Source organism: Globicephala melas, chromosome 18 (genome assembly GCF_963455315.2).
Source record: "Globicephala melas chromosome 18, mGloMel1.2, whole genome shotgun sequence".
Classification (NCBI taxonomy): Eukaryota; Metazoa; Chordata; class Mammalia; order Artiodactyla; family Delphinidae; genus Globicephala; species Globicephala melas.
In genome coordinates, this window is record NC_083331.1 from 50,513,952 (window position 1) to 50,536,062 (window position 22,111).

At 36.5% G+C, this 22,111-nt stretch overlaps 1 protein-coding gene across 1 annotated transcript in view; it reads right to left on the bottom strand.

The window, feature by feature from the left end:
* MYCBP2 (MYC binding protein 2) overlaps positions 1-22,111 on the bottom strand; it is a 273,476-nt gene that overhangs the window by 1,755 nt on the left and 249,610 nt on the right. The window contains exons 69-82 of the mRNA XM_030838623.3: positions 19,123-19,203; positions 17,801-18,067; positions 16,808-17,091; positions 14,607-14,703; positions 13,171-13,290; positions 11,339-11,440; positions 9,928-10,056; positions 9,404-9,536; positions 8,020-8,123; positions 7,042-7,230; positions 6,115-6,222; positions 4,790-4,999; positions 2,140-2,247; positions 1,328-1,493 (exon numbers count right to left, since the gene is read on the bottom strand). Of these exons, the coding sequence (XP_030694483.1) occupies positions 1,328-1,493; positions 2,140-2,247; positions 4,790-4,999; positions 6,115-6,222; positions 7,042-7,230; positions 8,020-8,123; positions 9,404-9,536; positions 9,928-10,056; positions 11,339-11,440; positions 13,171-13,290; positions 14,607-14,703; positions 16,808-17,091; positions 17,801-18,067; positions 19,123-19,203 (2,098 nt within the window). The remainder of the gene's footprint in view (positions 1-1,327; positions 1,494-2,139; positions 2,248-4,789; positions 5,000-6,114; positions 6,223-7,041; positions 7,231-8,019; positions 8,124-9,403; positions 9,537-9,927; positions 10,057-11,338; positions 11,441-13,170; positions 13,291-14,606; positions 14,704-16,807; positions 17,092-17,800; positions 18,068-19,122; positions 19,204-22,111) is intronic.

The window sequence follows — 22,111 nt, forward strand, 5'->3', positions numbered from 1 at the left end:
GAATAGATAATATACTTTACACGGTTTAAAAATCAAAATGTTAAAAAAAATTACATACAAAAAGAAGTCACCTTCCCCCCATTTTTATCCCATTTTTCCCTGTTTTCCCCAATAGTTAATCAGTTTTATTAGTTTCTTGTCAATCTCCCCAGTGGTTTTTTAAATGCATATGAGTATATATTCTCATTTCCCCCTTTCTTACAAAAGGTGGCATACTACACACACTGTTCAGTAACTTGATTTTTCATTTAACAGTATCTGCTATAGATCTTTCCATATTAGTACACAGAAACTCCATCCTCAGTCACCTTCCTTTTTAATAGTGTGTAGTACTGAGTGTTTAACCAACCTCTTACTGGATGCTTGCATTGTTTACAAACTTGTATTATTATAAACAATGATGCAATGAATAACCTTCATATCTGCTCTTTTTTATTTTTCTCACATATGTGGGTATATCCCCGGAAGTGGGATCGTTGAAGGGTAGGTATATTGGCAATTTTGAGAGGCACCACAGGGTTCTGCCATTTGCACTCTGGTAAGCAATGGATGAGACTGTGTGTTTCCCAGCTTTAACAACGTTGTACACTGTGGTGTATGTGCTCTTGCGTGTATTTCCACTCGTTTCAGATCTGTCTCTTCTGTGGTCACATTTACCTCCCCTTCCACTCTTCTCACTTCTGTTAAGCCTGGTATGCCACCCCACGGTGATCACCAGCCTCCTAACCTCTTCCAGTTTTCTGTCTCTTTTTGGTTTCATATTCACTTTTTCTCAGCCTGACCTCCATAGACAATCATCTCTCCTGTATTCTCAGTGGCTTCTTTAATTCCCTTGGCTTTCTGATGCTCACTATGCCGCCCATTCCCAGCCATTCTAGATCAAATCACTTGTCCATTTTATGGTGCTGGTTCCAGGCTTCTTAAAAAATATCATAGCTGCTCACAATAAAGGCAGATGTGTGACCAAAAAAAAAAAAAAAAATCACGAAATCCTTTTAAATGGTTCTATTATCAATTTATAATTTCAAACTTCTCAGGGCCCTTTAGTGCTGAGCAGCTATCCTTCTACTAATCCTTAGCTGACTTCCTTCTCAGTCCCCACACAATTGCTTCTTACAGCTTTGAGCCCCTCGTTCATGATGGTCATCTTACTTTTTACTCCACTCAGAAAGTCAGACGCTTACAAGGGCCGAGGAATTCCCTTTGTTTCTTTAGGATAGTTTGAACTGGGTTTCTGCCACTTGAAACAAAGTGTTCTCATGTGATCATTAAACAAAACGAGATACCATATACATTATAACCATATTTATGAATATTAAAAGCATACCTGCAGGACAGTGTGGTAGTTCTTCCTTAGGAATGCTAGTCATTCTCTGAAAATCATCATGACAAGCATTACAAAAATGTGTTGTTCCAAAACAGAAAAAGACTGCCACTGAACAGCAGTAGCGACATTTATATTCCAAAAAGTCTGTGCCATGTTTCGGACACATCTACAGCAAAAGAAAATAAATACAAGATTATGGCGAGTCTATTCCAACGATACCTAAGAAAACCATACACTTAACTCAGTGATTCATATTTTGAGAGTACACACACCTCTCAAAACTGACTGAAAAACTGATGATACACACATTAAAATATTGAATAAATGTGTGGCTTGGCCCAAAAGGTTTGGACGAAGCCCCAAATTTAAATCCCAGCTCCATAATAACCAATATTATTTAATAAGCTAGCCATTTAATTTCCTTGTGAATGTTTCTTGGTCAGCCAAATTGAAAAATTAATAATATTTCTTCTATCTCTCAATCTCATAGATGTATTATTAAGATTTCACTGAAGACGGGAAAACCTAAAAGTGTGACTGCAGGTTTAAGAAAATGAAGTAAGTAAATTTATTACTTGTTGAAATATGGTAATTATCTTATGGGAGACAAAATTATAAAATGCAAATACCATCCAAAAGAAATAATATATACAAAATGATCTGGAAAATTATACACTGCCCTACAAACATCAGAAAGCACTGGGGAAAAAAACGTACTATACTATCCCCATCATATTCGTTATATTATTATTTTAAAAACACAGAAGCTTAACATTTCTAAACTGTCCTTTCTAATAAAATGTTCTGCCCACCTGAGCCCTGGACACATCAGAACAGGCACCGCAAATGAGCTCTCTGGGATCATAATCATCTCCCTGTCCAGCCTCAGCATCGCAACGAGCTTCACCACCGAAATATGCCTAAGGAGGGAATGCATTCAGATCACAGCAGGAAACAGAAAACTCTGCCATGGGAGGTTCAGTGTGGGTGCAATGGAAGTGAGATCGAGAGGTCTCAGGAAATACTATTGTCTATTGACATTCCCTTGTAATGCCAAGTGGATACCCATATTGCTGCCTGTAAGAAATAGATCAGGGTATGAAATAAAGCTACTTCAGTTCTGGAATGCATTCATACTTACAGTAGAAAGTTCAGACATTGTACTGTCAAAGCAAAATAACAAAAGAATGTATAATATTCCAAATAAATATCAAGAATAGGATATTAAGTAGTAAAGAGAAGCTATGATTTTCCAGGGCCAAGTTTGAATAGTTTTTCTCTTTTTGAAATATGAAATAACATATTCCCTTCTACTATTCTAATTAAATGCCTAAAATAAATATTAGTATAAAATTATAATCCTGAGGCTAATGGGAAAGAAAAAAAAATCAATTTTGATCATATAAAAATGTTTAAAAAGGAAAGGCAAATTTGGATATTCTGTTCAGGACATTGCTCATACTTACAGAGCTGCACTACATGTAGGAACTCAACAGTATCTAATACAGATACTTGAATATATGAAGTTATCATCATGGGTAATTCCTCTCTATTTGCTCTGGGCACAAAATAAATTAAACCAATTATAACTGGGGCATTCTGCATATATAACATGTCTCATAGACAAAAAAACTATATCCATAATTGGGTATAAATAAGATGAGTCAATAGAAATCTACTATTTGTACTGGAAAAACAAGATGAAAGACAGGCTTCATTGATAAAGAGGCTATAAATGGTCATCCACCAGCTAAATCAGGCCTCAGAAGTATTTCATTTGTCCTGGGGGCCTATTCCAGCTGTTTTACTTTTCTAGATTCCCTGCGTGGCTTCCTGGACATCTGACTGTCATCTGTGTGGTAGCGCAGTATTCATTTATGAGGTTCAGTACATTAAACACACAGAAGAAATAGTATTTTATTATTTGTAACAATTCAAGTTTCACAAATGTACACCATTGGTCTTTCCTTGCGTGTGTGTATTTGTCTGCCTTTCTGGCTACCATCTATCTACTTAGCCTTCCATTCATTATCTGTATTTTCTTTCTGTTACTTCGGGAGACTATGCATCTTTCATATATTGATTCCTTCATTTATTCATTCTCCAATTAACTTAGTGTCTAATAAGTGCCAAGTACTAGAGATAGAGAACTTAAGAAACATAGTCTTCGTCCTCATGGAACTTATCAAGGGGGACAGAGACATGTGAACCAGTCACCGTTAATGCAGAATAATGAGCGCTTAGACGGACGTATGCGAGATGTCAAAATGGCGTGGCGGTGGTGGGGAGGTCGGGGCACGCTGCAGAGGAGGCGAAACTGGAGCCGAATCCGGAAGTGTGATTGCACAGATCTGGCCGTGCCTATGAGCGTGTGCATGTGCGTGGGTGGCAAGTGAGAGTAAGATGCAGAGTAGGAGGCAGAGAAGAGCATTCCATGGACAGAAGAGCCCGGGCGACGGCGTGGAGGTGTGGGTGAGTGAGCCAACACGGCCCAGTTTGGGGCACTGCAAGTTGTTCCGTGTTCCGTTGCACGGGGCACAAGTGGTGGCATGCTGGGAGATGAGACTAGAGAGGTGGAGGGGCCACAGGATTAGAAGCTGAACAGTGACACGATCAGATCTGGGATCTAGAAATGTTCATGTGCTAGTGGAATTGTAAGTGTAAAGCACGGAATGGAGCGGTTAGGGGCTCCACACAAGAAGCCCAGTAAGAAGGCTACTAATAATTACCAAAGAAAATGATTAGGGTTGCTAAAGATATAATAATAGAAAGAAAAAAGAACTCAAGAGAGATCTGGAGATAGAATTGACTTTGTTCATTTGTTAATACAGACTGGAGATTGAGAGAGTCAGAAGTATCTGTGAGAAATCTAAATGTCTGGTAGACAGTTGGGTATTTGTATCCAAATCTCAAAAATTTTGGAGGGTCGGAACAATACAGGTGGTAGGCAAAGGCATGGGTATACAGGTCACCAAAGGTGAGGAGGTATGATCAGGCAAGAATGGAGGGCTGGGGAAACAAATATGTAAGGAGTAGATGAATAAAACGGAACTCTGTGAGGGGGGTAAAGACAAGTGACCAGAAAGGAAGGAAGATACCAAAGAGAGTCTTGTCCTGGGAGCCAAGGAGGTAAGAATTTTAAGAAGGGAATGGTCAAAAGAGTTAAGCAAAAGAAGTTTATTCCAGAGCCAACTGGATTTGGAAAACAAGAGGGGATTGCTGATAGGAAACAGCTTGTGTAGTGAAACACCTCATGTTTGTTTTGGAAATAGTCTGTATATGTTAAAAAAAAAAGCGCCCCAAAACAAATTAAGGAAATAAATTCTACTTGAAGCACAGCACCAAACTTTCTCATTTTTAACTATAGACTTAAAACGTAAGGATAATTAGACATCACTATACTATTCAACTTCTTAATCACACAGGTAATCTTAATAATTCGTAGTATGATTAACAGCATACCTTTCTGCATTTGTAGCAGACATAATATGCATATCTATTCATGGCATAGCCAGCGGGGTCATTATAAAATCTCACACCAGGGGTTGTGATAGCTTCGCTCTTATGCAGACCTTCATATTCCAATCTCATTAGGGCTTTTCTTCTGACATCCTCATAGAGCTCTTTTATAGGATCAAGCAGGTCTTTTAACACAATATGATTTATTTTGTTCTGCAATTTTGAAAAATGAACATTCTTTAACAGAATCATTTATTTATTAATTCAACAAACACTTAGTATTCACCTAAGTGCCAAGCACTGCGCTAGGACAGGAGATAACCAAACATTTCCTAAATAAAATGCCATTTAAAAATAATCCTGTAAAGTCCTCACAAGCCTATAGTTTCCCAAGAGCAGGGAAAGTGGCGGCAAGTGGGGCACAGAACACGAAAATTCCATTTGATTAGCTTCATATTCCTGAGTATGACATATATCTCCTGCTGCCTTAGCTGTTCTGGGAATAAAGGGTTACCCTGCTGCCACAAATATCCCTCTGTGTGTGTTTTTGGTTCCTTGGGGGTGGGGCAGAATGTTAGATAATAGAAATGAACAAGTAGTATTTTCTATATCACTCTCATCCATCATTTCCTGAATGTGACTTTTCTTTGTGGCAACAAATGAGAAGGGAGAGAAAATCCTATCATCTTTTTGGATATTGCTCAGTCTAAGCAATGACTGTGCTAAGTCCATGTTATACCCTAAACACCAGTCTGGCAGTACATTCTTAAACAAAAGTTTTTTGTTAAACATCATTAGCTTGCCAAAATAACCTGCTGCTTTGGTTCCTATCTTTGCAGGGACGTGTCAAAATGTCAAGAATTTTCTCCTTATTTTACCTGAGCTCTAAAGAATCTGTCCTAATAGCACTTTAAAAAGTTCAGGTTTCACTCTTTCACGGCAGGTATCAGTACCTACAAGCACCACAGGCTCATTCTTCTTTTTGGTAGTCACCCACTGACAAGTCACATGGACTGAACTCTCAGCGGGTCTGAAAGCAGTGATGCGTGCCCTTCAATGCACGATGATATCTAAATGAATTTTCTGATGCAACAGTTTAATTTAATCAGCTTTTAATGGACAATTAATGTCTTGAAATGTAGTATAATAGAAAGATCTTATTCTCAGGTACTACCTGGGTGAAGAGAGCAGAAACTGATGGGGGCTGGTGGTAAAAAGTAGACTAAGAAGGACACTGAGAGATGCTGCCATGTTTATTTTGAAAGATGAAAGATGAAGACAAAGATGAAAATTAATAGAAAGCAGATAATTTCCGATTCTTTCCATACCTTGCAAATGGGACAAGATATAAATCCAAATGTTATCCTTGGACCAAGCCATCTGTTTTCCAAAACTCGTCGACAGCACTGTAAGTGGAATATGTGACTACAATCCAGCTTAAATAAAGAAAAGAGAAGGATATAAGCAAATGTAATAACAATAAACACGAGTAACTGGCAGATTAGTCAATGTAAGGTGCTACTTAGGGCAGGTAAGAGAAAAATCTAGAAATTCAGTACACTGAAACTTCGGCACTTCTCTATTATTCATGTGACATTATGAACGAGATCTTCAGCTTCTCCCAATTTTTACCATTCATGTATTAACGCCACCTTATAGAGAGTAAGCTGGGCTAGGGAGAAATGTGAAATTATTCAATTTTGTATCTCACAGGAAGAAGAGGAAACTACTGATTTAAAGATTTACAATTTATTTTTGAGAATATTTATTGTCTTGGAATCACAAGAACTGGAAATATAAACAAACAGCCAGTAAATGTTAAAAAAAACTTATTTAGCAAATTGTAACTTCTATAATATTACTAACATTATAGATATATGTATATATATTATATATAGAGGTATGTATCATGCATAGATTAATTACATAATGCTATAAAAGGCCATGCTGGATTCTGGAAATTAAGAAGAGAGAAGCTACTGGATAATCTAATTATTTTTTTTCTCCCTTATGAACATTTTATACTTTCAATTGATTATACACGCTTACACAAATCACAGATTAAAGCTCACTGCACAAAATGGAGACAGAACATAAAGAGACAACATTTGCTCTGTAATAAACTGGGGGATATTAGTGGGATATTTTCTCCCAATGGTATAAGAAAGATTCAGTCGTTTGTTTATTTGACATGTATATTTATATTTCCTATTGAAAAATCTAGGCACACTTAACACGTTAAAAGCGGAGACAACCTGAATGGCCGGTGCTGCGGAGAGCGCTTCTGTGAAACAGATCATGCACATGTCGTCAGCGTCCTGCTTCAGGGTTACGGCATTTTTATCACAGCCGTGTAGACAGGGCAGACAGCGCTCTTCGTTTTTAACACCTCCGCATGGATGGCCACAAGGATGCGTCTTGCTACAGGCTATCTTAGCATATTCCTGTTAAAGATGAATTACAACGGCACAGAAAATATCAAAAAAGGCACACATCCTGGTAATTACATCCATTATATTAATTTTCCAAGGTACTTTCCCCCGGGAAATAGATATAAGGCTAAGTAACCATAAAGTAGTTATTTTTATTCTTTGTTTGCATATAACTTAGGATTATTAACAAAGTCTAATGTGATTTAAAAAAATTTCACTCCACATTAAAGGGAATGCTGATTAAAAAGTGAGCTGCAATTTTAATCTATTTGTTATCATGCATAGCCATGAAGCAAAAAAAATTCCTGACATATAATCATCCAATCACCACCTACCTCTCACCAAAATGGGGATTAAAAAAAATACAGGTACCCTTCACTATCTGGACACTGTCCAAATTCTTGTTAACTAAATTGAGGAATCAAAAATATTTGGATAGCATGGAATGTGTACAGATGTTCATGCATAAACAACTTTAAGGAAACAAGTGAATAAAAAATGTGTAACAAGCAAAGGAAAGGCAGCCCACAGATTTTTATCTGCTTCTAGCACAGAAGTAAATGTTAAATATATATGATGGTGGTAGTTGGGAAACACACACAAGAGACTGATTTGGGTTTGAGAGCTTTAACTGATCCATTCTCCAGCTTTGATAAAGCATTTAACTCTTGACATGGGTAATACACTAATGTAGAAAACGAAAGTGATGCTGAGCTCAGAGTCCTATTTATATGAAGTGAAGGTGTCATGAGGGAACACGTGCTACTCCTTACATGATGGCCTAACTAACTATACACGCACCTGGCAATCTGCATCAGAACAAACACTGCCAACAGCAGACAACTCTGTTCCACTCCTGGAACCACAGAAACGGCATGCTTCCGAGCTACTTGTGGTGGGTTTACCTAGGTTCAGGCAGAAAAGGAAAGTCCTCCTTAAGTATATGCTTTCTACATATTTTAATATAACTAACGGAAGAAAACAAATCAAGCAAGCAGGGATATGTACCAGGTGCTATCACTGAGAAATCAGCCCGGCAGTTTTGCAGCTGAAGGGTTGTAAGCTGCCCTAAGTAGAAAGTAAATAATCACACACAAAAAAGGATAAGAGACTAAAGAGCTACCTGAAGCCAAATAAATTATTAACTGATTTATTTATACTTCTTTAGTACACAGAAACCGACTAGGCTTCTAGTCAAGACAGCAGGTCGAGCAGCTATGGTAAGCCCCCTCATTACAAAAGCACAATGCCAGACAAAATATAACAACAAAAATTAAATAAAGATACATAGAAGAAAGGGAAATCATTAGGTACCTTTCCCAATGACAACATTACAAGGTATAGGAGAAAACCTATCAGCAGAGAATATGAAACGTGAATAACAGAAGAATTCCCACCCAGGGAACTAAAGATAATAGAAACATTTGAAAAGGAATTTAAATATGTTTGAAATAGTTAAAGGAGGAATGGAATCAATAAAACAAAGAACAAAAGGAAAAAGAACAAGATTTGAAAAACACAGACCAAGCTCATTTTAAAACACAGGTACAAAATTCTAAATATGATAAGTGAACTTAGCAATATTTACAGAAAATGTTTTTTAAAAAGGATAGTTTAGGTCATAAATACAATGATGGTTCAAACACTAGAATATTCATTAATGTAATATGGTATGGAGGGAAAATAGGAGAAAAAAAAATCAGCTGTGAGAAAAGAAAAGACCATGCTCTTGCAGCATGAAAAGTTATTCATATTTAAATTTGTCAGATTTACATCTAACACCAAAATCAGAAATTTGTGTCAGATAAACGGCAGACTACAGAGGTGCTGAAAATTGAGAATCTGTAAGATTCAATGCACCTTTAAGCTGGGAATACACCAGGCTTTAGAAAAAAAATCAAAATGAAAAATGCATATTTTGGAGATAAAATGACTTGCCCAAGGTCACACAGCTAGTTCATGGCAAACCAACTTTCCCGACTTTTAATCTAATGTTCTACAATAGAACACTGAATACTGTCTAGTAAATATAAAAATACAGTGATCAATGATCTCATCATCACTTAATAGAAAACACTCAAAATTATTCACATTAAATAATTAAATTAAACATCTAGTTTAATCGTAATCAGTAGGGATGGTTCAATCTATTTGTCAGGCACGGTTCACTCTTAAATCCTTTTACCTGTGTGTTCTCGGAATTCCACCATTGCCTTCATGGTTTTGGAATCTGCTAGTGCCATCAACCAAAACAATTTGGTTCTACCACAGCCTTCATGAAGGTCAACCTTTATAGCTTCTTCTTCTTCTTTGAAGACCTATTGTATCATTAAAGAAAAGGGGAAAATATATCACTCTGAAAGAAGTATGAATTTTAATTATTCAATAATGAAAACGGCTTTTATTTATTAAGCAGTCTAAGAAATTCCAGATATTTCTAGTCTTCTCTTTAATCTTCACAACAGCCCCATTTTTATAAATGTGGAAACCAAGTCTCAGAAGTTAAACAACATGCTTGATTTACACAGCTGGTAAATGAGACAGCTGGGAACTCCAGCTGGAGGAGTGGAGCTGGAACTCCACCCTTGGTCTTTGATTCCAAGGTTCATTTTTCTCCCATTACGCCAAGTCTCCTTCCCACATTTATTTCTTACTGGATATATTTTATGTTACAGATACTATTCTGCATGTAAATGCAGAAATTTTCACCTGTCTTTGATGAGTTTTGGTTCGCCGATGAAGATGAAGGAATCTGTCACAGTCAGTACATAAGTTTCCACATACGTTGCACAAAATGATTGCTGCAGTTTCACCGTCATCATGGTTATCACACATAGGCTAGAACAGGACATTTCCATACGTTACAAAAGGTTAACAAGAAAGTCTTAAATACTCATACAAATTTAATGTGATTTATTTACAACAGGAACAGACTGTTACTCTGAACTCAAATAAGAATTTAAAATCTGAACATTAAACAGAATTATGGCAAGTGTACTTAACTATAAAAGCCCTCGGGCTTCCCTGGTGGTGGCGCAGTGGTTAAGAGCCCGCCTGCCAATGCAGTGGACACGGGTTTGAGCCCTGGTCCGGGGAGATCCCGCATGCCACAGAGCAACTAAGCCCGCGTGCCACACAACTACTGAAGCCCACACACCTAGAGCCCGTGCTCCGCAACAAGAGAAGCCACCGCAGTGAGAAGCCTGCGCACCGCAACGAAGACCCAACACAGCCAAAAATAAATAAAATAAAATAAATTTATATATATTTAAAAAAAGGCCTCAGAATCCCCAAATCAATGATTAAATGCGCTATGGGCACTCAATGATTAACAAAATAAACATGTATACTTTTCTTAGCGACTTAAGAAAATTTCTTCCATTATATTCAAACATTCTGTTTGCTAAATTAATAAATAATGCATTTTTGAAACTTGGATGTTAAAAAGAAAATGCTGAAAGGGCCTGTATAAAGTTTTTCCTTCCAGTGAAGCGAGGGATACTTATCAAACCCACTTTAAGTACATCTGTGAATAAATGGTATATCATGTTGTTCTCTTACTACTTTATTTCCTTCTTATCATAAAACCGATTACATTTTAGTACAAAATCTAGATATAGAATCAGAGTCTGGCTAAAACCAAACTTTGATATGGTGCAAACATGACTCAGAGAAGAAGGGAACAGTTTTTTAATGTAATTAAATCCCCTAATATACTATGAAGAGGGAACCCTAAGTGAAATAGACTTGTGAGATGAACTTGGGCAGTGTGACACAATTTTTCAAGAGTTCCACTAACTGTGTATTTTGACACGTGAAGTCCTTTTTTTTTTTTTTTTTTTTTGCGGTACACGGGCCTCTCACTGTTGCAGCCTCTCCCGTTGCGGAGCACAGGCTCCGGACGCGCAGGCTCAGTGGCCATGGCTCACGGGCCCAGCCGCTCCGCAGCATGTGGGATCTTCCCGGACCGGGGCACGAACCCGCGTCCCCTGCAACGGCAGGCGGACTCTCAACCGCTGTGCCACCGGGGAAGCCCCTAGAGTCCTTTTTTTTAAAGCTAAGCCAAAGCTTACTGTAAAGAAAAACAAGCTAAATTTTTATAAAATAACTCTGATCTTACCATTTGTTTTTGTTGTCCATCCTTTCCCATCCATCTCCCTGAGGAGAGGCGATCCACGTGGTCCTGGTCGAGAACACACAACGACGCCAGAGCAAGCCAGAGCTGCCGAAGGGAAAGGCTGTTACACTACAGAGCGTGGGGTTACGCCTTACAGAGCACCCACCGCCACAGCTCAGTGAAGGCTAGCTGGACTTGAAAAGACGTAGATCCCCAGTGGCACTCAAGTCTTCCTGGTGTGGTACCAGGTAGCCACGCCCTCTACTGTGTGTGCCATGCACAGAGTAGGCACTCAAACACATACTGAGTAAATGACTGTTGCTCTGATGAACCATTCTGTTGTCTACCTGACATATAAAATTAACCTTTATTATTCTGATATGTAAACAACATATCAATACATAAATTTACATATTTAATAAACCAATGCCTTCTACACATTTTCTAACTAATATCTGCTTGAGGCATTAAATTCCAAGGAAATCTCTATGCCTCTAACAGTCTAGCACTATGCTGGGTACACTTTGTCAGAAATAAGTAAACGTCTTACAAGCGTTAGAAAATTGCCCTCAAAAATACTTTAAAACTTTCTGAGGCTTTAAGAGCAAGCTTCATTTTTACATAGAATAACATATTTCTTCATTACTGAAGAACAGAAAATAATACTTAACTGTCTCAACTCTGAGAAGTGCATGTGAGCATCACTGGACATGAAGAGTAAGGGGGAAATAAAATAGGGAAAGAGAAGCCAGAAGAAAAAGTTATGCAAGGAGAAAGGGGAGAGCCGACTGAAGAACGAGTGCAGCGTATACGTGGTGGGAAAGGTGACTGTCAGAGCAGCTGCTTCAGAGGCACAGTCACTGGAAACATGGCATAAACTGGCTTTTTCTGCCCAAGGGAGATAAAATGTCTCTTCTTTTTCAGACTTCTGAGGATTAACTTAAGCAATTTCTACCAGCTTTGACTTCTTCCTAACCCTGTCACAACTGCCCTGCTTCAAGGAAATCTCAAATCTCTTTTGGAAGTATATGGGACATAAAATTTGGTAGATTACAATTTACAATAGATTACATCTCATCTGAAGGATGCAATCTCACTTCCTAAGAGATTCTGCCCCATTGTGCCCTGGGCACACACTTTCTGCTTTTGAAAAGTAAGGCCCACACATTCAGTAAGTAGGCTACAGGACTCTATTTTAGGACAACTGAGTTATTACAGAAGGAGTAGGCAGGGGCCCTGTCTTTAAAGGACCTTCAGTCTATCACAACGTCATGCTGACACTAAAATTAACAGTAAACACATCATCAGAAAGGCAGTACACTGACATATAGGTAATTTAGCTTTTTTTTAATGAGTATATCCTTAGCTCCCTAAATAATAACAAAAACAAGTGATAAAGAACACGTAACAGTGAACATTAAAAATTACCAGGCTTAGCTTATAATTCAAAAAAGCCCTTCATACTTTTTCAATAAATACAATATTTGGTAAGAAAAAAGAGTGAGGTGGGTAGGGGAGGGATGGATTGGTAGTTTGAGATTAGCAGTTACAAACTATCATACAGAGAACTGACAAACAACAAGGTCCTACCGTATAGCACAGGGAACTACATTCAATGTCCTGGGATGAACCATTATGGAAAAGAATGTATAGATAGATAGATAACTGAATCACTTTGCTGTACAATAGGAATTAACACATTATAAATCAACTATACTTCAATAAAATAAATTTTTTAGAAAAGTAAATTAAGCTGGCTTATTGATTTAAATTTGTTCAAATCTGTTACTGAAAAAGAACATGCAGCAATATAGACCAAATGAAAGGAAACCTACCCTAGTTGTTGCAATACATCTCACTGGAGATCTAAATTCTTCCTCCATCTTGGTCAAGGCAATGATGGTTTCTGCAATGGCATTTTTTGTCACTCGGGACCACGCTTCTGACAAATGACCCTAATGAGCAGGACAGAATAATTTAATAAACAACCAGAGAGGTATAATCAAAGGAGCAGATTCTGTTCTCTGAACATCTTTCACCAAAAAGGAAAATTTATTTGCTAGTGGAATCTTAGATCAAGGGGCATACTTTAATATAAAAATCCTTCACAACTATATGAACAATTCAACTTCTACTTACTATTTTGATGATTCAAAAGAAAAGTAAATAAAAATTTAAGTTCTCAATACTCTTCTCTTACAGAGTTCAAGGGCATTTCATCTTACATGTAGATAAAAACATAACAAATACTAGGTTGTCTATGACTGAGAAATTCTGATCATGAAACCCTGTTATTTGACACGGAGCTCATACAGCTAAGCTAAGTGCTTTAGAAGAATATTACTGGAACCTGAGAGCATAAATGGGTTTAAATTACAACTACCTTAATTTGCTAATGTGATTTTTACTGAACACCAACATGTTACTCCTAGAGAGTTTCAGTGTTCCTAAACATCTTTCATAAATATTTTCATCCAATGAAAAGCCTATTTACTCAGAAAGCCTATTTGAGAATGGAAAAAATTCTCCATTTCTCTGATTGAGGAAATATCCAAACTGTTGGGAAAAGTGACAGAACTTCATATTTCCCCAGAATATCCTTACTCGTCTCATATCTACACACTATCAATCTTTAAAGGGACAGTTCACATTCCAATTCCTCCTCTTCCAAAATGCTTGCCGTCTACTCTACCTCTCAGGAACCTATCATCCACAGTGTCCTGCCCTCCTCGGGCTGAACTCCTGGAAATACAATGGAATGTGAGGAAACTAACATGGAGCAACCAGTGAGAGCCAGGCACTCTGAGAAGTAATTCCCTTTCCTCCGCACTCCGGGATCTCCCTGCAAAAGCAACACCTAAAGACAGCAGTACAGGACGTTCATAAACTGTGAGAACTAAAAGACAGCGAGAAACCTTTGCTCTGAAAAGCCCTTTTTTTCCTTTAGGCTCTTGTGCTCAGGCTGTTTTTTTAGGGTTCAAAGAGTATACTTTTTTTTTTTTTAAGTTTTAAAGTCTTAGAAGACTTATGTGATAATTCTCAAGTAAATTAATTGGGAAGCTTGAAATGAACATAGTTTACACAAAGGGAAAATTTATCACCAGCTGGAAAGACAGATCGTGAGATAGTGAACCTACTAAATGGACCTTGTAAGTAAAGCAAAATAACATGAATGTTCTCTCAATTCAGCAGAATGATTATGCTACTCGTTTTGTTAATCAGGTTCCTACTGTACTTCACTGACATAATGATCAGGAGGATGGGAACTTACTGCCGCCATATCCTTAACGAGTTTAATGATGATCTCTGAGATCTGGGTAGGAGTTGAGCCCTTCATCCACCAGTGACTCTCACCTCGTCGGATATAACTACAAGAAAAGTCAGCGTTTGTAAACCAATCAGTGAGAGTTACAAATGAATAAGATGAAAACTGTTATTTCAGCATGCAGCATTTTAATTTTTAAAATGATTCAACCAGTCAGGACATTTTAAAAGAAAATTAATGACAACATTATTTGTAATCCACCTCTTCAACCCCAAGGGAGTAGCTATTCTGATATGTGTTCCCTTTCAAATATTTCACTGTTTACATATTATTTTTGTATGCATCTTTTAGAACAGTACTATTCAAACTATATCAATAGAACACAAACTATTTGTTACCAGTCCACATAAAGATAAGAGCTTGCACCAGAATATGTCAACTATATCACTGAGTATACAGCAAGTCCCCTACATACAAGCCTTCAAGTGACAAACTCTGAAAGATGCAAACGTGCATCTGGTTCCAGCAAGGAGCCAGAACCTGTGCCATCAGCATCAGGCGTGAGTGAAATTGCAGCTCGCCCTCCGTCTCCTGTTGCTGACGATCCTTCAGCTCTGCCACCTCCCACCTCCTCTCCCTCCTCCTGTCGGTAACTCTTCTTGTCTGTTCACTCGATGCCAGCCCCTGTAGGCCTGCCAGCTGTTGTACTATAGTACTGTACTTTTCAGGGTACTGTACCCAGTAAGATTAAAAATGTTTATTTTTTTGTGTTTGTTTTTTATGTATTATTTGTGTGAAAAGTATTGTAAACCTATTACAGTACAGTACTATATAGCCGCTTGTGTTAGTTGGGTACCTAGGCTAACTTTGTTGGACTTAATGAACAAACTGGACTTACAAACGCGCTCTTGGAATGGAACTCATTTGTATGTAGGGGACTTACTGTACTACTGTTTAGTTCAGTTCACATTTTTTTCCCCTAGGAAGACTATCCAGATGAAGGAAGCAATATACTTATTTACATTCTAGTGCTATTTGCTTAATGTTATGAATTGGCTCTTTGACTAGCATCTGGAATACCAGATGTAATACCAGATGACTAGCATCTGGAATACCAGATGTCTCTAATCTGCTGCTGTTACACACAATTCTATAACAAACAGCCCTGTATATATACCCTTCTGCACATGTATGAACATGTTTGAGAGAAACAGTTCTACAGAAGTAGAATTGGTAGGTCAAAGGATATACACATTTTAAATACAGTGATATGTTATCGAACTGGCATCCAAAAAGGTTATGGCAATTTACACTAGATGTCATAAAAACTGTCTATTTCTTCATAATTATGCCAATGCAAAGATATTTTACTATTGTTTTAATCTACATTTCTCTGAATACCAGTGAGGTATCTTTTCATTTACTTATTGGCATTTGTAACTTTTCTTCTCTGAAGTGACTACTCTTGGCATTTATTTTTGTATCAGTTGTTTGTCTTTTGTTTTCATTGATTTATAGTCATTCTTCTAATATTATGACTAATAATTCATTGCCTACTATATAAGTGTTAAATATTTTTTTCCAAGTCAGTTGTTTGTATTTTAAAAGTATTGTCGATCAATTAAGTTTCACTTTTATGTAGCCAAATCTCTGAGTCTTTTCCCCTGTTACTTTTGGGTTCTGTGTTTTATTTAAGGACGTCTTCCCAAATTGAAGATTACAAAAATATTCTTCTATAATTTGTCCTACTAGAGTGTAAAAACAAAAATATACAAACCTTTAATTGATCTCAAGTTTATTTTGTAATGGTGCGAGGGCCTACAGTTTGGTTTTTTTTCTTTTGTATTTGGGAAGTACTCTAACATCATATACTCAGCAGATTTTCCTTTCCCCACTAATTTTTTAAAAAATTTTTTGGCTGTGCTGCACAGCATGTGGGATCTTAGTTCCCAGACCAGAGATGGAACCCATGCCCCATGCATTGGAAGGCGGAGTCTTAAACCACTGGACCACCTGGGAAATCCCTCCTCCTTAATTTGAAAAGACACTTTTATTATACACAGCATTCTCTTTCATACATGGGCCAGTCATTTATGGCTTCTATTTCTGGTAAATAAGCAAATAAGAGGGAATTTGAAAGGTCTGGATTCTTCAAACAGTAGCTTACTCTGTTCTATTTTTGTACCAAAACATATGCAATGACCAACCTGGAATTGAAAATCATTGGAAGGGTAACTGTTGTAACTCCTTTGCCCACGGAGGTACCAGCTGTTCCTGTGATGGTGGTTCCTTTGGCTTTTAGCTGTACTGTGAGTGCTTTGGCAATGCATCCTAGAAACATGTCCAAGATACCTAGCTTATTCCAATCTCCTTTCTCTGTTGAATGAATAATATCACTGATATCTGCTGGGGGGAGGGATTTCACTCCTATAATGCTGGCCAGACGATTAGGGGTGACTTCAGGCAAAACTCGTCTTAGTAAGGAGGTCACCTGGTAAGAAAAATAAAAGAATCCTATTTAAAGATTTGGGATTGACATGTACACACTGATATATTTAAAACAGATAACCAACAAGAACCTACTGTACAGCACAGGGAACTCTCCTCAATATTCTATAATCATCTAAATGGGAAAAGAACTTGAAAAAGAATAGATAACGTATATATGTATAAGTGAATCACTTTGCTGTATACCTGAAACTAACACAACATTGTTAATCAACTATACACCAATATAAAATAAAAATTAAAAAAAAAAGATTGGTGTTTTAAAGTTTTCATCTTTTTTAATGAGTCTAGCTGCTGTTCTATGACTTCAAAAGCTTTGAGAAGGACAGAGAAATGATTTAAACACGATTTAATTTCTCAAGTGGTAACTACCACTCCAGAGCAGCAAGAAAAAAAAACGTCGCTTACTTGGTCATTATATACATTATATATCTCATGAATAACATATTCAGTAGCAGAATACTCTTTTATCACAATAACACATTACTAAAATGGAACATATTATGTTCTTCCATATTCTCATTACAATGAGTCAAAAACAAAAAACATGGGGTTAAAATACAATCCAAAAACCAAAACATAACAACAAAAAATAACCAAACAAAAACCCCTGATTCTCTTTGCTAGAGTAATTTTTTAACAATATTTCAAGTAACAAAATAAGCCTACAGGTAAGTGGTGTGATCAGTCACCTGTCTCTGGACGCGTGGAGAGGCGGTGTGGAGCAGTGAAAAGAGGTCCTGGAGCAGAGTCAGCTGCTGGGCCAGATACTGCCGGCCCACGTTGGAGCCACTCAAGGCTAACACCATGGAGAGCAGCTCAAAGCAGTAGGCATCGGAGGAGGCATCTTCATCGTTGGGCTGCGAGTTGGCATTTTCTTTGCTTGATATGGCATGTTCCCATTCTTCACGAACTCTGGTGGCTTCCATGCGAATAGCCTGGACGATGTGAGCACACACCTATTTGAGGGCAACATAAAGAAAATGTAAAAACATTATTTGTAAGGCCTAGTTAAAACCAAAACAAAACAAGAATACTAGTTGATAATTTAATACTCTTCCTCCCAGCTAATTCTCCATCATACCATTCTCTTAACTCATCTTAAAAACAATTAAGGAAAACTAGGCAAACCATGATTAAAAATCTGAGTATTTAAATCAACTAGTATAGAAACAAATTATATACTAGTTACCAATTCCCCTGCCTGTGGTTTAAGACATGAAATGAAAACAAATCACCATATTTAATCACTTCTAAGACACATTTCCCCCCACACGCTAACATTTCTATTCATAATGTGCTTTATAATTGATGCAATTCATAACTTAATTGGCTGCAAATTTTTTTAGCGATACATAAAATAACAGCACATTTTACAATTGGTAGCTTCTTAGATTCAATAAAATGCTGTTAAAAAGATAAAGCACACATAAATCTATGTGATTTATTTAAAAGATTTAATGGTGTTGAAAGTTAAAATAATGGCCAATTTAAAACCTAATTCAAAAGTCAATATTTTATTTGACTTCTGAAGGGCTAATTTTGTTATGTAGGCACCCCTAAACGAACCCCCATTATATGAATGATCTAGGCTACTCCCCCATCTCCTGAGAGTTAAAAATATTAACACTGGTTTAGTTAACATTATAATTGCTCAGCAAAATAATTAAAAAAAAATCAACCAACAAACAAAAAAACAGGGGGGGAAAGGAACACAGAAAATGCAAATGAAATCTGATATAGCTGGGTACTTGACACCAAAATTTAACAAGCTACCTGAAAATGAGAAAAACAAAGAGCAGCAAGGTAAGAAAGTTAACATTCATAACAAAATCTTTAAAGTGATGCAGGTATGCTAATATGCTCCTTCCTCTCTAGAAAAAGGCAGACACATTCTGCAGGACCTATGAAAGAGTCAGCATAGAATTGCCTCCATAAAGTTTGGAAAATGCTTTACACCCTAAAAACAAACAAACAAAAATTGATGAAGACAATGAAATGGCTGTTAACCAACCTGTTTTTGTAGGTTAGTCAGTTTACTCCTGCTGAATATGATTCCAACCATATGTTCTTTCAGGTCAGCATCTGAAGTTGCCTTTATACAGCAAAAAGGAAAAAAAGGAAGCGGGCTCTTTCAATAAAATATGTATATTTGACATTTTGAAGCATCTTGAGAAATAATTATGCAGGTATTTTTACAAGGTGGATTTATTTTAAATGGAGATCTGTAATACTAGGACAAAGGATAAAAAGCTTGAAGAAATCACTGTTGGCTAAGGTGGCTATAAAAAGGGCAAAATTTCTGAATTTAAGAAATCCAGAGAAGTATACTTCACGGATTTCTTTAATCTAGTCAATCTGTGTCAGTTTGATTGAATCTATTTCTCAACTCTGAACATTATTAGTTCATATCCTACATTTGGTTATGAGAAGAGCAACTCAGGAAAATGACATTTGGTTAAAAGGAAAGTGTCTTAAGAAAACTCTCTGACAATGGTGGCCTTAAATCAAGCTACTCCAACACCAACAGTAAACAAGCATATCATAAGAAGAAAAATGAAGGTTGACGTTTTATAGTGCTTAGCATGTGTATGGCACTCTCTCAAGTGGTGGATAAATATGAAACACATAAACACACAATCTTATTTAATCCTCACAAAAACCCCATAAGGTAAGATCTGATGTTTTGCCTGTTTTACAGGTAAGAAAACTGAGGCAAACCACCCTTGTATTAGAATTAAAAATAACTCTTGGTTTCACTTTTCCGAGGATCGAGAAAGCCACAAGAGAATATCACTCCCACCTTAACAATGAGAAAAGCTGATAATCTACAAAACCATAACTTTTTGGGTGCCCATCAGAGAGCTGAGATGGGCAAGCAGGTAAACTAAAATCTAAAAAGACAAATCCATATAGTTGGACACTTCAAAATTCTTTCTGTATCTGACAGAACAAGAAAATGAGCAAAGAAACAAAAATCAGCAAGGTTCTTACAGACCTGAACAAAACTATCAGCCAAATGAATAAATCAATATTTATAGAACCCTTCACAGAACAACAGCAGAGTTCATATTCTTTTCCAGTGTACATGGATATTCACTAAACTATACCATGCTATGAGTCAGAATTCAGGTCTTAACAGTTTTAAAAGGGATGAAATTATACGAAATTTATATATATTTTTTACTGTGATAGAATTAAACTAGAAATCAGTAATACAAAGATATCAGGAAATCTCCCAAATATTTAGAAATTAATTACCCAGGGGTCAAGGAAGAAATCAAAATAGAAGTCAGAAAATATTTTAAATTTAATGAAATGAAAAAAACAATGCACCCAAATGTGTGACACTAAAGCAGTGCTTAGAAGAAGATTACAGCATTACTTATATGAGAAAAGAAAGGTCTCGAGTCATCATATTAGGACCTTAGGAAACCAGAAAAAGAACGAATCAAAGCCAGAGCAAACAGATGGAAAGATATAATAAAAGAAGATACATCACTATAGAGTCTAAGGATAATAAGAGTATATTATGAACAACTTATGCCAATAAATTCAGCAACTTAGATGAAATGGGCAAATTACTTGGAAGACACAACTACCAAAGCTCACTCAAAAAGAATGGGTAACTGCAATATCCCTGTATCTACTAAGGAGAGTAAATTTGTAGAATAATTTTTTTTTTTTTTGCTACTTAAAATACTAGTAGATTATACATTAACAAATGAATTCCTTTTAGATAGGATGGCCTTTTAACTTCTTTCATAATTCATTTTGCTTTTCTGACATACCATACTATTCATTCATTCAAAGCGTACAGTTCAATGGTTTATATATTATACATGCACAAATCAGTGCAACCATCACCACAGTCAATTTTAGAGCATTTTCATCACCCCAAAAAGAAACACTGTGTCACTCAGCTATCACGCCTCTCGTTCATCTTCTTTTTTATTAAAGAAAAATAAACTGCATATAAGCAAATACAGCATATCCATTAACAAACATAGCAATATATGGATTATTTTACTTAATAAAAGAAAATGAAAAAAGAAAATTACATAAGAAATCCATTCTGATAAAAATTCTCAGCAAACTAGAAACAGAAGGAACCTCCTCAAACTGATTAAGAGCAGTTACAAAAAATCTATGGTGAAAGACTGAATACTTTCTTTTTACGATCTAGAAAAGGAAGACTAATCTCACTACTTTTATTCAACATGGTAGTGAAGGTCTTAGCCAGTGCAGTAACATAAGATTGGAAAAGAAGAAGTAAAACTGACTTTCTTTGAAGATTACATGATTATCTATGAAGAAAATCCCAAAGATACTACAAAAAAGCTTCCAGAACCAATAAATGAATTTAAGGGGACCAGAGGATATAGGTTTAATACAAAAAGTCAACTGTATCTTTATACACTAGAAATGAATAACTAGAAAGTGAAATTAAAAATATCATTTACAATAGCATCAAAACCATGAAATGTTTAGGGATCAATTTAATAAAATGTGTAAGACAGGTACACAGAACTGAACTATAAAATACTGCTGGCAGAAATTAAAGAAGATCTAAATAAATGGACAGACCTAAATAAATATCATATTCATGGACAGGAAGACTCAATATTAAGATGTCAATTCTCCCCAAACCGACTCAGCACTTTGGTGCAATTCCAATCAATATTCCAGTAGGTTTCTTTTTATTTATTTATTTGTTGGGGAGGAAGAAATTGACAATCTGATTTTAAGCTTTCTATGGAAATGGAAAGGACCTGGAATAGCCAAAACAACTTTGAAAAAGACTTGGTTGGAATCTTATCTCATGATTCTCTATAAAGCTACAGTAATCAAGACAGCCTGATGCTGGTGTAAGAATATATGTGTAGATTAAAGAAACAGAATAGGGTTCAGAAACAGACCTACATATTTACAGTGAACTGATTATTGATAAAAGATAGTCTTTTCATCAAATGGTAGAAGAATTGAACATCTACATGCCAAAA